We start from the raw sequence: 17,906 nt of genomic DNA, 5'->3' as shown, positions 1-17,906 counted from the left end.
AAAGTCAGAAAATGACATAGAGAACTGTAATGGTAAGCCTTCGTTTAGTTCATAACATGTATTGGTCCGCCAAAAAAAGATTAGATTGCTCAGCGGTAATACCTTATAAAATACAATAACCATAGGACTACTCTATAGAAAATATAAAATTAAAGAAAAAATACACAAACCAACTCAACTAACAACCAATTCCGAGTGCCGGCTACTTGGATAAACCGACAATGGCCTCACTATACAGATTCAATAAGAGCTGGATATTACGAAATGAAAAGTAGCGCCCCTATCGGATAATGGAGTCATCCATAAAGTCTTCCTGTCGGAGCAATCCAACATACTAATTTCTATTCGCAACGCCGTCGTGTGTACGTTGATATTGCGTATACAGTACATTATCATTCAATGAGAGATAATAACATATAGGCCTATATTTAATATTTTGTATAAATATTTACAGGCGTTTCTCTGTTGCGCGTGCGTACAATTGAGAACTAGTGATGTTTTTCATAAATTTCATTTAATAAATTCACAAAAATAATAAAGCGGAAGAATATTATTATTTTTCAAAGAAATTGTTCATCACGTCTTCTATAATCTGTTATATTAGTATAAAATAACCAAAATCAATAAACAAAAAACGTTGTTTGTTTTTGTTTGTTTTTTTCTTTAGAACGGGAAAGATTTAATTTTGTAAAATCCAATGAAATTAATCTATCTCGATATAGAACACCCTTTACTTCATTTTTCTTTTTTTCTCTGCTTACAAAATGGTGTATAAATCACACATATCTATCAAGTCTAGACTCAAAAGATTATTATATTTAACTAAATTAAGATTAAAATAAAACCTTAACAGGGTATAAATTGCTGCCAGCTATGACGTAGTGACATCTATACTTAAACCTTGCAATGTACACTCATCAAGATAAATCTAACTTATCTTCGGGGCTTTAATATTTTCTATTTTTGACAGCGACCTTTACGTCCTAGCTTCCCACTATTTACAAAATAGGATTTGTATCTTGATCTACTGAATAATGTGAATTATAATGGCAGTGTGGACGGCTACCAAGAGTCTATTGACGTGCAGTGGGCGTGCAGTATTAGGCTATAAGTGGACACATCATGACCCAATAATTATTTTCCTCTAAATGTCCGACTCAAACTGGTAAATAACTTATCGTTTGCATTAACATTTTTTTAATTTAGGTGTGGGGTGGGGCGGACTCTCCCTTGAAGAGTGTCCTCTCAATGGTAGAATTAGAAATGTATCCGCACTTACCCCTCCCTATTCAGTTGAAATTCCTATTTAAGGTCTCGAAGGTGTCACAAAGAGCTCTACTGTAAAAGAACGGACGGTAATTTCGTAGATTTCTACATCTCGTTGCTGTGTTTGTGGATTTTAAGTCGCGTGCAAACCCGACTCTACAGCTCACTATGTCAGTCGGTTGGTCGGTCGGACAATTGGTCGGTCGGTCGGTAAACACTAACACAAATGTGTGCACGCGACTGCAGCCATATATATGGCCTTGTTTTTTTAAATATAAATTTCCTAGAAAATATGTATCTTACTTTAGGGTTTTAAAGCTTATATTGATTAAAACGTACCAGAATACTTAAGTTACGAAAATCCATATAAATAGTAAGCCTGATGTATTCAAGAAATACATGTGAATTTAATGCTTTCTGATTGCTTTAATGATTTAACGTTTTCGGAATAAATCAAATTTAAAACGCCTTCACATTTAATTAACGTACAGTAAATGTTCAACACGTTGGTGGCGCTATAAAACATCAGGTGTCTATGCAAATTATTTGCTAATTTGCAACGCTCACAAGTTGCTGCGACAGATGGTAGAGAAGACAGGGAAGAATGGCGAGGGAGATTTACGCCCTTGGTTTGAAACTATCATTGCTGATGTGCTTGTTTGCCACGAGAATATTGACCCAAGCCGCGGTAAGAAATGAGCTTAAATGTTATTCGGTACGCCTACGATAACGTGATAGCCTTAAGTAATACATCGATGCAATCATCAGTTGCACAAAGCAAAATCCCCATAATTATATCATGTAAACTTAGTAGGCGGTTGAATGTAATTCCTGTGTTGTACAATTATGTCTTTATTTTTAGCATATTATAAGTACCTGCTGGCCGTTATGAATATTAGTCTCGGTATATGCATATATCATATAATTACAAGTATTAGTTTAAATTGTTTTCGATAAATGGAAATTAATATAGCTAATGTACCTCATTTACAACGATGTTCATGTTTTTACCGGACAGCTTTTGCCAGAAGAAGCAAGACGTCTAAAAGAAACTATTTTACAACGTCAAGGCAACCCAGCTCAAGTGATCATTCCCCGCGACTGTAACCGGGAGCTTAACCGAGAATCGGGATGTGTAACCTCTCCAAACTGGCCTAGAAAATCAATTGATTTTACTGAATGTAGAGTAGGTGTAAAGACAGACGATAACGGAGAAAGGGTGTTATTGACGTTCAACAATTTTACGCTAGAAGGTGGACAAACATGTACACATAACAACTACGTAGAGGTGGGTTGTACTGTTTAGTTGCTCAAAACATTTAGTCCTAAGTATTTTAAATCGCTCGGCCAGTTTCTCTAGGTTCTTCTTAAGCAGTGAAATGAGGTGCGGTATACTAGTGTTTGACACTGTTATGCACATTTTTTTGTATTGCCTTTCAAATAATATTTTTGTCAAATACTACGCCTCTTATCTCACTAATAAAAGGTGATTTTAAACTGTCTGGCTATTCGTCCGAAACGACGCAATGTAGATCTTTTCAATTTCACTTGATCCATTGCGGGGTTGTCAGCAAGACGGACGATTCACGTCGACATAATTTCCGTTGCTTTGTATTGCAATGTAACATACACAACATTACTAATCAACATAAGTAGATTTGACGAAAAATAGTAATGTGTTTTCTTACAGTTAACTGATGCGAAATCCAGCCGCACGAGCAGGTTGTGTGGAACGCAGCATCCGTTCACCTGGCTCTCCGATTCAAATTACTTTCTGGTTGACTTGAGGGCGCCTTCGCAGAAGCAATTCAATCGTTTCAATGCAACATATACACGATTCAAACCATCTCCAGTGAACGGTAAGATTAAAATTACTAAATAGAGTGTAAATAACTTGTCAAATACGGTTGATCGGTTACGTAATGGGAAGACAAGGTTCGCCTCGTGTTCCAGTCGTTACGGAGGAGGCTCAATATAAAACTTGCAAGAGCTGCCATTAACATTATCAAGAAGATACCTGCTTTAACCGATTTATACCAAGTAATGGTAATCAATTATCAACTGTCCACTTCTAGTCTCCAAAGACCACAACCCAGTTTGCCTTTTTAATGTAGTACGTTATCTAGTTCGTATTTTTAATAGCATCAATATATCACGTTATCACGTTAACCTTTAGTACAATGATAGTTCATTGCATTTCCTAAGAAAATTTCATCAGTTCTCTACACGTCGGGCTACTACGGTACTTCTTCATGCAGTTAAAATGAATCTTAGATACACCTTGGACCCACATAAGTCCATAGATACATGTTGTCACTACATTATCAAATAATCTTCTGGTATGTTTTAGTTTGCAGCAAAGTCTTCACGGCAGACGTTGGTAGTTTCAACATTACCACTTCAGGTTATTTAACGTACCAGGATACCATATCATTTAGGCCATCAACAACAACCAAGTGTGAACTGTTTTTCACCACTCAACCAAACAAACGAATTTCTGTGATGGTAAAACGTTTGTTGGTTGAAGACTGTACAAAACCTCTTGTTGTGAGTACACTGTAACCTTTGAAAAAGTTACCACTAAAATACTTACATGGTTTCAGATTGGTTCGATGCCAACTGTGTGGAAAACGACGAATTCTGTTCTTTATGGCGCACAAAGCTATGGTGCGCCATACTGTCGTTTATTCGGAAATAAACATTGAGATATTTTCCGATAAATGAGTTGTGCTTCTTACTTACAAACTGTATGATAAGTGTGTTCACACGGGCTTAATCTGTCTTAGTTAAAGGTCCTTATTTTTTTAAACAATCAATAGTTGCACGCAGACTGCTCGTTTACACTAAAAAAGGCTTAATTATCCACTTATGCTAATTTTATTTTGCTTTCATAGATAACCGATTTATTGACTCACCGTCGAGAGCAACTATGTGGCGAGCACACATTCGTATCTTCGACGTCTGACAGCAATCAGGTTTTGGTTGAATATACCGTCGACAGTCGTCACAATCTACAAATGTACATGCAATACAACACTCTAGAACGGCCACATTGTACGTACATGTGCAGAAGCTGTAGTCAATCGTACATCTCTATATTAATATATAATTACATTTGTTTCAAGTGACGTGACGAATAACCAACACGACGTGACTAACATGCACGATGTGACCAACATTCACGATGTGACCAACATTCACGACGTGACCAACATTCACGACGTGACCAACATTCACGACGTGACCAACATGCACGACGTGACCAACATGCACGACGTGACCAACATGCACGACGTGACCAACATGCACGACGTGACCAACATGCACGACGTGACCAACATGCACGACGTGACCAACATGCACGACGTGACCAACATGCACGACGTGACCAACATGCACGACGTGACCAACATGCACGACGTGACCAACATGCACGACGTGACCAACATGCACGACGTGACCAACATGCACGACGTGACCAACATGCACGACGTGACCAACATGCACGACGTGACCAACATTCACGACGTGATCAACATGCATGACCTGATCAACATGCATGACCTGACCAACATGCATGACGTGACCAAACACGACGTGATCAACATGCATGATGTGACCCACAGGACGTGACTAACATGACTTGACCAACACGACATCTCTAAAAAGAGTAAAATATATTTAAATAAGATGAAGGGACCTCTAGAAAACCCCAAGGGACTTGTGATAGGAGGCCCACAAAAAAGTAGTTACATTAAGATAATAAATAAATAGCCTGTATGTATAATATACATTTAATTTACATTAACAGCTTGCAGTGAGTCTATTGTTGGGCTAGGAGAAACCATTCAAAAGTATGAATTTACATCTCCAAACTACCCTCAACCTTATCCCAGCAACTTGGACTGCCAGATTATCTTACGGACATCTCCTGACAACGTGATTTTCCTCAATTTTACGGATTTCGTGTTTGAACCGCCATTACTAGTTTCTGGAAAGAAGGTCTGCGTACACGACTTTGTTGAGGTACAGTATGATATATAGAATATTGAAAGAATATGTGTCAAAACATTGCAACTTGACTTATGAATGTGGTCAGAATTAACCTAGTTAATGGAATGGAGTGGACCTTGTATAATTCCAATCTTTACTATGAAATTCTTGAGCTAAAATGTTCTAGTATGCTTTTGTTTTGTTTCAGATTCGTGACGTAAGCACCAATAGACTGTATCGTCTCTGTGACAGTTACCACAACTTCACCTGGACCTCCGATACCAATGAAGTTGTCCTAACTTGCAAAACGAATGATATCTTTGACTACACTGGTTTCAAAGCAACTGCAATGGCTCTCCCAAGACAACCTAATCCTGGTAAAAGTTAACCAAAGCTTAATAAACTTGCACTAAAGATCGAGTGGACTAATGACAAGCGGTAGTTTAAATAATCTATTGCTTGTGATTGGTCAAATCACTTACGTTTTCCTTACGTATTTTCGTTGTGTCTCTAGTAGTAACCAAGCATTTGTTCCAGTCGATATATAAACTCTAACCTAACCATTAAAGGCCAACTAAGACAGCATCGTACGACGAGGCCCGACGAAACGTCTTGACTCGTCGGTGCTTTTTGAATTGAATCCCGACGAGACGAGTCGTCTTGTGATATCGTCGGACGTAGTTTTTAGGTCGTCGGGAGAACATTTCGGGAGGGGAGAACATTTCTTCCGACGAGACGATTCATCGGGCCTCGTCGTACGACGCTGTCCGAGTTAATCCTTAAGCTAACCTTCCATGAAATAGGCACCATATGGAATATGTTATACTAAGAATTTAGGCTTCATTCTTTGTTTCCATTTCAGATTGTATGTCAATAACGACAACGAACCCGTTTGTTCTAACGTCATTCAATTACCAATTGCCCTATCCTTCCGACTCCAATTGCGAGATGATTATTCTACGTCAGCTTCCAGGGCATTACATCACGCTAGACTTCAGTGATTTCCAACTTGAGGGAGGTGATTGTGACAGTGATTATTTAGAGGTAGGTTATCCGGTGCACTCGGGTTTTTACCGAACGCTAACGAGTACAACCGAACGAACCGAATTCCCAAACCGGTATGGTTTAGGCCAAACGACAAAATGAACCGAAGTATCTAATGACATTTTTCACGCTTTTCTCACAGTTAACAACTTTAGCATCCAATACGTCTGCAAGATATTGTGGAACTCTCAATCCTTTTAGTTGGACATCGGATGCAAATGAGGTGAAAGTACACTTTCAAAGCAGTTCTTGGATTGAATTAACGGGCTTCAAGGCGGAGAGTTCGGTGCTGCCTCGTCCGGTTCGTACGCCGGAAAATGCAGGTAAGTATTCCTCTAAAACAATGTTCCTATTCCGTCAATTTATGAATAAGGCTAAATCTTGCAAGCTAACTTTGTTGTTTTTCATTACCTAGATTGTAATGCAGTATTGCGCGCGAAGTCTGGTCGTATTCAACTTCCGGTGAATCCTGATTGGCCGCCGTTCAAAGGATCCGATTGTCTCATCGTCATCCACGTTGATCCACAAGAGAAGATTCTGCTTCACTTCGTCGACTTTAAGGTTTCAAATTTAAATTCGGATCTAGACTATGTTGAGGTAGGTTTAAAATATATTTACTTTATACTGTACTACATAATATTATAAACGCACTTATAAAAATAATTGCCTTCAATGGGAATCCGAAGATAAAAAGCTTTTGGATGGAATTATGACATGTCGAGCCCCATCATAATACATGTATTTTGACGAAATTATTTTTCAGAAGGTTCGCTTCGCCCTATTCCTGTAATTAGAAACTTAATTTGATCTCTTGTTAGGTACGTGACATTACCGTATCGGGCAACGAACATCGTTCCCGTTATACTGGACATTTGGATCCGTTTACGTGGACAAGTGCAAGGAATGAGATTGCTATCCTCATCCACGATGAAAACGTCATCACTTCCGTTGCTTTCACTGCAGACTATGAGGCGCTACCTAGGTCAACCGTGGGTAAGCATCTTGAGGATTTCTCGATTGTGACGATTTTTAAAACGCGTACAATTTTCCAGAGCTGTCGACTTGCGATGATCTCGAGGTCCAATGATTAGTTAGGCCATGCTAGAGAATTGGTTTCATTCGTCTTCGACACTGCAGACTAAAGACGAAAGAGTCCCTAATGATCACCAGAGTCCTTATCAATTTTGTCAATGCTTCTGAGCGTGGTACTTTCTGACTCTTTCGACGCTGCGCAGTGGTGTTTATATTTTTCCGCATATACTGAAAAATGACATCGGTGGCTTGTGTTCTTTGGCGTTTCATTGTTCTTGTGTACACGCGCAAAACGACTTTTAGACAAGATAGCCTTGTAGTCAAGTTGCGAAAATTGTTCTTATTGTGTATTGCATTATAATTTCACATATAGGATGCGAACGTGTACTGACGTTGGACACTGGAGAAATAAACTGGCCGGCAGACTTCCAAACAGCAACTAGTGATTGTGACGTCACAATTCGAACAGATCCTACCAACGTGATTATTGTGAAATTCAAAGAGTTCAGAATGGATGGCGAATACGATTGCTCTTCTCATTCCTTAAAGGTAGGCCTAAGTGATGCGTTTCATTGCCCGTACAACGCTGCTTCTGAAACCTGAACGTCCATCAAAGCTGGGCCTGAACGTCCACCTAACCTGGGCCTGATCACGGATGACTAATTCCTTCATTGCGGCCTGCGATTTTGAAGTCATTAAAACCATGGGCCTACAGTACTTAAACTGTCCGATCCACCAACTAAATCCGTGGAATAATTTCCTTTTTTATTAAAAAGATTGAAGATAGAACAACGAAACGAACTGACCTGTTTTGCTCAACTCTATGGGAGTTTTCATGGATGAGTGAATCCAACGAAATCAATCTTGCACTCAAACATAAAAAGTTGATCAAAGCAACTGTAAGAGCAAGTTACCGAGTCGTACCGCGCCCTCCAGTGTCAGGTATGTTTATATTTAGAATATTTAAATTGGTATTAAATTAATATATATTTTTCGGGATAGAGGCTCCTAAGTCTTTCATTTTACTAAGTTGATGCCGAAGAGTTTTTAAAGTATATATTGTCCTATATGTTTGGATTATTAAAACAATATAGTGCCCTCTATGGTTGGGTCACGCTTTTATGAAATATCCCGGTATTTCTTTTGGGACTTTGTTTTGTAGGAATAATTAGTCCATCTTTACAATGAATTTGTGCTATGTTTATGATGAATCCATTTCCCGAGTTAGGAAAGGTTGATCTACGGTGGAATTTTGTAGGACCCTGTGACGTCGGTGTAGCGACACTGCAAACACAGTTTATATAAGTTGTATTAGCCCCTTGCGTTAGCTAATTTATTTTTGTGGATTGATATAATTGAGCGCTTCATTTATACCATCATGTTTACAATGAATAATTATTCGGTTTTAAACTTTTAGCATTCAACCAGTTCTTCTCAAGCCCACAAGGAGTACTATCATCACTAGAGCACAACAGGGATGACATAATCAATAAGAACTGTACTATTCTAGTACAAGTGCATCCGGAGCATAGGATAGTATTCAACGTCACCGATTTCCTGATCGGAAACAAGCAGAAAGAGAATAAGCCACAACTGCACTGCAAAGATGAGTTTGTAGAGGTAGGCCTACTAATAAGGCAATAATTTAAACAATCTCTGTTCTGGAGGTCCAATTAGAGTTCATGATGGGAATTCACAGTGGTATTAAATATGAATGTCTTAAGCTCTGTCTACACTATCAAACTTTATGTGGCAAAGAATGTGAAGTGCCCATATATGGACATGGTGATGTCGTATCACTACCATATTTGGGCAGATCACGGTTTTTTTGTGTTAAACTAGTGTGATAGTGAAGAAAGAGCTTTAAATGAATAACATGTCTAGCGACATTAAACAGTATTACCGCTCGTGTATCGGGTAGAATCGATGTAAGGTCGATGTAATAGCAACGGTTGGATACAGATGGTTAAAGCCTAATTACTTTTGGACACATCTCATTACACAGTAATTGCAATGTTCAACATGTATACGGTAAGGTAACGTGTAAAGGGACCACTTGTAGTTAGTTTCTCCTTAACATCCACCTATTTTGTGATTTATTAATAAATCTGAACTTGATTTATTACACATAAGTTACTATGCTCTAATAATTATTGTTTTCAATTTAAGTTTAAAGATCTGACAAGCGGTCGCACGCATGTGTATTGTGGAGAATTCGACATTTTCAGTTTAAGTTCAGATTCAAACCTGATGAGTATTACGTTCCGAATAAACAAATATCCGACGTACAGTATATTCAGGGCACGTTACAGGTCTTTACCCAAGATAGAAGGTAAAACATATTACTTTGTTGATTGACTGTCAATCATAAAAACTAAATATTTTTTATAGCATCATCCTCATAATATTCCTAAGTAGTGTCCATGTGAAAAACAAATTACGATACAACACGAAGAATTGCCGAGTATGAATACGAATACAAATCATTTTTATTGCAATTTAAAATCATAGGCCTAGATTGAAGTTTAACAGTTATAAAGTATTGGACAGAAAGAACAAACAGAAGCAAAAAAGTAAAATACATACACAAACACTAAACTGAAGTGTCAACTTCCTAACGAAACATTCTAATCTTATCTATCTTTTATTGTTCACTTGGAAAAGAAAATTCTCTGAATTAAAAAGTGTTTTACTTACCGCAATGAGAGTCTGCTTAAGCTGATAATTTAACTTCAATTATGGTTTAAATTATTTTCCTACTATTTCATTACTTCCGCAGAGAATAGGTACTAAATACATTGATTTCCTACCAAGCGTAAATAAGTAATAGTAACATTATAAGTAATAACTCCATGTGCTTTTTAAAGGATGCGATAACATTTACCTGGATATAAGTGGCACGATCACAACTCCCAATTTTCCTCAACCGTATTCCGGAAAGGGCAAGTGTCAACATATAATCTCCACTAAACCCGGAAGTTTGCTCAATCTGAGATTTGAAGTATTTGATTTGGCTCAAGAAGACTGCAACGATTTTGTAAAGGTAATTTTTAAGTGTTATATAATAAAACGTTGTAGGTTCGGTCCTGCTATACTTGTGATCATGGTAAAAATGCTTAGGAATTCTTTAGAAAAACAGTTTTGTCCACTCAAAACCAAACTCTTTGGAGTATAGGCCTACTTTGGTCAAATCTAAAACGTTTGGAGTATAGTTTGTTCAATCTACTCAAAACATTTTCGAGTATAGTTTTGTTTCCAAGTATAATCCAAACATTTTGGAGGTTAGCTTTGTTGATCAAGAATCAAATCCATACTTTTCGGATATTTGTTTTGCCTTATAATTTTGAATTTATTACTTTATTCGAAATGCACATAACACGATTTTTCGTAATTTTGCATGTTTCATTATTTTGCATTACAAATCAAATCCATACTTTTTTTAGATTTGTTTTGTCTGTATAATTTTGAATGGCATAACATGTTTCTTTAGTTGGAGACCACGTTACTTTAGTCGAATTGCACATAACACGATGTTTCATAATTCTGCATGTTTTAGGTTATTGATATGGGTACGGATAGAATGACGAAGATCTGTGGTTCGTATCCGCTATTCTCCTGGACTTCTGATTCAAATGAAGTCTTAGTGGAGATCAATCTTTCTGAAAACAAAGATGGCCATAAAGGCGTCAAAGCAACATACGAGCGTATACAACGATCACTAATTGACGGTAATTCAAGATTTCTTGCCCTATAAATATGGCTGACCGACCGTCATCAAACCATAGGTTTTATTTGAATAGACTGAAAGCAATTTACCTCTTCCTAAACTAAAAATAGAGAGTATGGCCAGTATTTTTAGTGAGTGAAAGTCACTCGCCAAAAGAGTGACTAAATTTTACTCCTAAAAATTTGTGAAAGAGTACATTGCAGTATATCCATATAAATTCTTTGTTTCTATTCTTTTAAACTAAAATTATCAAATAGTTTGGCTTGACATTTATTATTGTTATTTCGTTACATATACAATTGTTCACACACCTCGAAATATAACCTAATAATTTGCTTTTAATTGTTAATCCTAGAGTGTTACGTTCAACTGTTTGATCCAACGGTACCAATCCAAGTTCCCGGAGACTTTGTTGTTAAAGATCCTGAGCATGCGTACTGTCAGTTCTACCTTCACGCCGACCCAGACTATAGTATACAATTGACGATAGAAGAATTCGAAGAAGTTACAAACTGCTCAGACAGTGGAATTGTGGTAAGCTGTATTTTTAAATTCAGAAAATATCACAAGTCAATCACATGTCCACCAGATTTAAGTCAAGTTCTACAATCTTCATTTTCCAAACCGAATTCTATCTAAATTTCTCAAATTTATTAATTACAGATTACAGATATAGCCACAGCCAGAACAAACGAATACTGCCAAATCGCTCACACGTTTTCCTGGACAGCGGAGACTAATGAACTTCACATAGGGTTGTTTGCTCGAAAAGACAGACTGCCGAAATTTCTAGCCAGATGGACACTTACACCAAGGGTAGCTGAAACAAGTACGTGAATACGTGTTTTCTACTGGTTTGAAGGTTTTCAAATTGGGCCTACAAGAATTGCCAAATATTGGGCCTAGGACAATCATTACAGGAGTGAAAAAATAACAACCGCCTAAACAGTTTTATGGTCTATATGCACGATATAAACTTAAATTCTGTAGAAAAAGATAATGTATTTCTGATATAATAATTGTTTTTTTCAATTTCAAAATTATTTTTCTTTTAGTTGCAACTGACGAGCCGCCGTACTTGGTCCACATGTTTTCAGAAGTAGATATTTTTCCAATTCCCGTTAAATTGATCATTTATACCGTGCCAAACAGGAGAGTTGTAGTCATAATTGCAGTGTTCGTTGTTCCACATGAAAGATGCGAGATATATCCACTAACCGTAAGTTATTTTAAATGCGATCATTTTTTACTTTGGTATGGTAGTGATATCATGTTCAATATATGGGCACATCACACTTTTTTTGTCAAATAAATGTTAATGTGTAGACAGAGCTTAAGATCATTACAACTCGTTTGACGACCTCAAGACTCACTCCCCTGTCGAATCTCCTCCGCAGCACTATAATTGTCATGACCCTTTCATTTCACCAAGTACTGTATGCAATAATTAATGTAAAAATTAAAATGTTTCTATAACGAGTCTAAAACTAACCATGCACTTTGACCCAAGTTGATAGCAACCAATAGAAACTGTTACAATTTAGATTGACTGTTTTGTAATTTTAATTCAATAATTAATTATGTTTTAATAAAAATGTTTTGACAGATAAGTGATTCTTCTTCATCGCGAAGTGATAACTATTGTGAAATCTCCCGAAAACAGTCATGGGTTGCTGATAGTAACGAAGTAGTTATAGATTTTCACAGATTTCAAAATGTCCATTTCTACGGAGGCTTCTACTCTTTACCAAAAGCACCAGAGTCTGGTAAGATATGATGGAAGTTGAATTTATGCTCTTGCATTCCATGGCATGACCTCATTCAGATGAGTAGAAAATTGAAATTGCTATTGTCTGGCTTGGTGAAGATCACAACTATAGCAGTTTCATTTTAATCAATAATATTCTTTCTTTTAGAATGCAACAAAATGTTATTTGAATCCGATTCTGAATTTGAATCAACGAATTATCCAGAATTTTACCCGAGTAACATGGAATGCGATATACTGCTTCACACTAGTAAAGATCTGCGCATACAAGTTGTGTTTAATGTGTTTTGGCTTGAGGAACCAAACGGTGACCTGTGCCATGATATACTCTTTGTAAGCATGAATTAAACATAGTCTAGAAAACATTTACTAGGCTAGCACTAGGCACGTTGCTTCATAAGTCTCTATAAGTACTGCATTCCTCACGTTTACGTATGACACGCCATATGTGCCAATTTCTTTTATATCATTTTAGCAATATTATAAATCAGTCTATAACTATTTGTATTTTCTATCTTTACTTACAAAATAGACCTACTGGCTTACATAAATAATTCATATAAATATGTTGCAACACACAATTATTTTTACAGATACTGGATACAACTACTGGTAAAAATGAAACTATTTGTGGGCGTCTTGACCCCTTCTCGTGGACATCTGAGGGAAATTCCCTTATTCTAAAGATACGCACAGACGACACCGTCAACCGGATTGGTTATCGCGCGGAGTATACGTTTGTGGAGAGACCAATAGAGGCCGAATGTAAGCTATATACCATTTAAATTATTTTATATTTGTCCACCCGAGAGTTTTTAGTATTCTCAATGTACTTAGTATGAAGTACAAATTATATGTACGCTAAAAATACATTTGTGGAAAGACCACTAGGCCTAGAGGCTGAAAGTAAGTTACATACAATTTAAATTATTGTACCCGACAAATACTTTTTTTTCTCAAGTATCCTCAATGTACTTGAAGTATGAAGTACAAATTAAGTCAGAGTAGGGCAATCATCTGACCATTTACTTATACCCTGACGTAAAGCTACTCGCAGCAGTTACAATAATCAGAATACAAAATGACGTCATAGGTCGTAAGTCGTCGCAAAATCTAAATTTCCTATTAGAAATGAATTTTATTGTCCAATATAAAATATCAGAAATTTGCTTTAGGCCTATGTACACTACATATCATCATATCATATTACACATATAAAAAGACACACACACATTAAACAAAAAAGTCAATTTATTTTCAGATTGTAACCAAAGTTACTTTGAACCAAGCGGTAATTTTGCTTCACCGAATATCGCGGAGAACCGCCAAGAGTACCGTAACAACGTGCTGTGTCGCTACTTTATAAGCGGCAGACCGGACGAACGGATATTCATCGACTTTCATTTCTTTGATGTCGAATTGCAAATGCCTTGCGAAAATGATTACTTGTTGGTAAGATAATGTATAGGTTATCTCGGTAGTTTTTAGTCCCGGTTAGTGTAGACTATACCTAGGCTTTAAATTCGCTCTGGCTCTGGCCTAGAAAAATGAAATTAATGGTGCATCAACAACAATCTTGCACCAAAATAGATTTGGGCCTACTGACCCAAAATCAACTACCAATAAAGCTAAAGATTATCAGCCATTGTCACACTCATCAAGAGGGCCCCTTGATTGTCAGCATCCGCTGTTTACGGTCACCCTCTATAAATAAGGTGAAATAAATAAAATATCTATGAAATGAGTGAAATATTATTTTTATTCAGATTGAGGATATTGCGTCTGGCAAAACAAACCGAATCTGTGGGGAGCACGCTCAATTGTCGTGGGAGTCGGATAGCAACGAAGTTAATATAACATTTATTACAGACAGCACTCAAGTGTTTGGCGGATTCAATGCTTCGTATAAAATGGAGACGAGACACCCAATTTCAAGTAAGACGTTTTGGACATTTTTTAAAGTTTAAATTCGATTTAGTAGGTAAAATGAACTGTACTGGAATGTTTACATTAGTACTGTAAATCATTTCACAATCACGAGTTTTCAACTGGTCTACATTTTCTTGCCGGAGTTTAGACTATAGGCTTAAAAACAGACTGATTTTACAATGTTTTTCATATTTTTACCTCATGTTACCCAGTATGTGACCAGGATTTTCACAAACGAAGCGGTACGTTCACGTCGCCACGGTATCCCGCCAAGTACCCCAACGACCACGACTGCGTATTCACAATCATTGCGCCTACCGATCATGTTATAGTTGTGACCTTTGACCACTTCAACGTTGAAGATTCGACCGCGTGCACTGATGATTATGTTGAGGTATTTATAGTGGCTCTTGGTTTTCTTTAGTATTTTTAGTCACAACTTGTTTCCATTGATTGACCGTAGAGTGTGGACAAGTTCGTCTGTCATTTCTGTTATTGGTGACTACGAACCCCCCTTATCCAATCAAAAGGCTACCAAATGGGGGTCGCCAGTTGTTGTCACTGGACAACTCGACCGGCCGGTCAGTTTTATCGTTATCTATCTATCTATCTATCTATCATTTGATGAACTTTTTGTACCGTATTGATTTTACATTTAAGCAGACGATATTTAACCATTTATAAAGGTATCTAGTGTTGGCATTGGAAGAAAGCAACGGTTTTGTGGTGAAAAGCATGGGTTTGAATGGACATCTGCTAACAATCATGCCGTGTTGACGTTCCATAGTGATCATGTTGTAACAAAACCTGGCTTCTCTGCGTCATATCGAGTTGAAGAAATTGAAAATCCGTCAGGTATTACGTTGTTTATCCTCCTTATATTAGTTTATTTTTATTTATTTCAATCCAAGATAAATTTTAATATGTACTTTATATATTATTATGTTGTACATACAGTAGACTCCTTCTATTCAAAGGACACGCTTATTAAAGCGTGGTTCCCACTAGAACGCAACGTAACGCAGCGATGTACCGACGCAAATGCTGGACTCTGTTTTATGTCCACAAATTGTCCCTTAGTAAGAGTTATACTTCATTATGTAATATAAGATCTTAACATTTTTTTATGGCAGAATGTGGCGATACGATACTAACTGGTACATCCGGGTCATTTACGAGTCCTGGTTTTCCAGAGGTTTATAGAAATAACATAGATTGCAAGTATACTATAATTACCGAGACGGACCGCATCATTATAATAATATTTGATACCCTACAACTTGAAGCTGGTATGGAATGTCTGCATGATTACGTAGAGGTGAGAGAAAGGATAGTGCTAGGCCCCCATTGTGTCGAACTAATGTTTGGCCTACATAGAAATCGATGGTTGTCTACCCGAATTATATGTAAATGCCTTGTAATTCTAAAATTAAATAATCAACAATACTGTGTTAGTTAAAGTAGACACATGATGTAGTTAGAATAAAAAGATGTTTTGTATATTATTTTAATATCGTGTAACATTATTTTATCAGTTGATAAATTACCCAGAAAGCAGTGGGGTACGACGTTGTAACGAAATTATATCTGGTAATGAAATCTGGACATCGACGAGTAACCACGTGGTCGTGAACCTCCATACAGACACCAGCTTGGTGAACACCGGTTTCAGCGCAACGTACACTACGACCGTACGAGTATTCAGTCCTACAGAAATATCTCAAGTGACACGTACGTGCATTAATTATTTTTAAGCCAAATTGATTGTTAAAACAATCCGGTATAACCTTGTTTGTTTAAAATGGTATGTATTGCGATTCGACACGGCGTGTGTCCTCTCACATAGTACGTAATCTACCCTTAATAAAGACGCCTTTAAAATAGGCTTACCACAGCACCTGCACAAAGCAAAAACCTGTTGCATCAATCTGTATCTCAGGCCCTTCGCACGGCAGCAAGATTGTCGCTGTCATACCCGTCGGCCTCCAACGAAGGCCCCATTAATATGACAGTTAAAAAGAGGCTAAATAAACCAATTTACAATGTACATTAAAAAAAAATTTTTTTTCACTTTCAGTTGCGCCTTGCCATGATAAACAGGTCGCTGGTATGTTTGACGTCATAACCAGCCCAGGATTCCCGGAAAGCTACCCACGTCTAACCCAATGCCAAACATTGATCAGAGTACCAAAGAAACATAAAGTGGTCATAACGCTATTCTTTATGGATATCGAAGAGTACAAAAACTGTGAATGGGATTATGTACAGGTACGTACGTACTTAATATTCGTAAGAAAAATATATTGGCACATATGGCGTGCCATACATATGCGTGAGCTGGAATTGTCGTCATCGAACCTAATCGTGTACCCACACTTAGGAGCCTGCATTATTCAACATTGGAGGGGAAATCATTGTTTTAAAATGTAATCATATATCAGTATCAACTGATGACGCCTGCAATATGCATCTTTTATTTACCGTACAGACAGTACAGTGCTAACGGGAATTACTTTTGTCTTTTCAGTTTACAGATATCGAGACTGAACGTTCTAGTGAGAGGTTATGCGGTTTCATTGATGAGCCTCTTGTTTGGAAATCCGATTCAAACGAAGTGAGACTGTTTTTCAAGAGTGATGATATGCTTCAGCGCACCGGATTCTATGGAACCTTTCATTCCGTGGCTATAGACGAATTACAACCATTTATAAAACCATATACAATGTAGCACGTTTCGTTCCCTGTCTATAGGCGATTTGCAACAATATTTATGAATACAACCATATATTAAAGTACAGAACAAATTATATAAAATCTATATTGCCTATATTCTACCATTCACACAATGTATTTAATTTAAAAATTGGTTGAATAAATAAAATAATTTCAAAAATGTTGTGATTTCTTTTGTTGCTGTTGATTGTATGATTTGGACGAACATATAAATTGACTATATATTTTTATGCGTATACCATGTCAAATTGACGATGCACACGACGGCAGCATCCTACAAAGGTGACGTTAAACTAATAATGCGTTTGGTTCTTTTAGGAAAATTAATGCATTATTGTAGCACTATTATCAAATGAACATTATGTGTGTGACGATATAGAGGGCGCACTACACGTACATACGAAAATGTTTAGA

At 37.1% G+C, this 17,906-nt stretch overlaps 1 protein-coding gene across 1 annotated transcript; it reads left to right on the top strand.

The window, feature by feature from the left end:
• The first annotated feature begins 1,830 nt into the window (after window positions 1-1,830).
• On the top strand, window positions 1,831-17,652 carry LOC144848579 (cubilin-like). Its single transcript, XM_078705374.1, has 31 exons — window positions 1,831-1,954; window positions 2,285-2,554; window positions 2,957-3,125; window positions 3,617-3,813; window positions 4,161-4,320; window positions 5,078-5,292; window positions 5,468-5,636; window positions 6,122-6,303; window positions 6,446-6,626; window positions 6,719-6,900; window positions 7,122-7,296; window positions 7,709-7,884; window positions 8,112-8,277; window positions 8,753-8,955; window positions 9,505-9,667; window positions 10,203-10,378; window positions 10,892-11,063; window positions 11,418-11,596; window positions 11,726-11,891; window positions 12,118-12,281; window positions 12,669-12,828; window positions 12,979-13,163; window positions 13,424-13,595; window positions 14,092-14,282; window positions 14,597-14,765; window positions 14,972-15,153; window positions 15,446-15,614; window positions 15,893-16,077; window positions 16,295-16,490; window positions 16,837-17,027; window positions 17,287-17,652. Exons 1-31 carry the CDS (start codon window positions 1,871-1,873, stop codon window positions 17,485-17,487), a joined length of 5,550 nt encoding a protein of 1,849 aa, XP_078561500.1. The 5' UTR covers window positions 1,831-1,870; the 3' UTR covers window positions 17,488-17,652.
• The last annotated feature ends 254 nt before the right edge of the window (window positions 17,653-17,906 follow it).

The sequence above is a fragment of the Antedon bifida genome, chromosome 7, assembly GCF_963402885.1.
Source record: "Antedon bifida chromosome 7, ecAntBifi1.1, whole genome shotgun sequence".
In the NCBI taxonomy this organism is placed as follows: domain Eukaryota; kingdom Metazoa; phylum Echinodermata; class Crinoidea; order Comatulida; family Antedonidae; genus Antedon; species Antedon bifida.
The sequence above is the reverse complement of the archived record's forward strand: the minus strand, read 5'-3'. Positions and strand labels throughout refer to the sequence as shown.

Excerpts from the sequence above, each read along its gene's own strand:
- LOC144848579 (XM_078705374.1), top strand. The coding sequence starts at position 1,871 with ATGGCGAGGGAGATTTACGCCCTTGGTTTGAAACTATCATTGCTGATG. Across the intron at positions 1,955-2,284 it reads GAATATTGACCCAAGCCGCG|CTTTTGCCAGAAGAAGCAAG; the intron begins GTAAGAAATGAG and ends TTTACCGGACAG. Across the intron at positions 11,064-11,417 it reads ACAACGATCACTAATTGACG|AGTGTTACGTTCAACTGTTT; the intron begins GTAATTCAAGAT and ends TGTTAATCCTAG.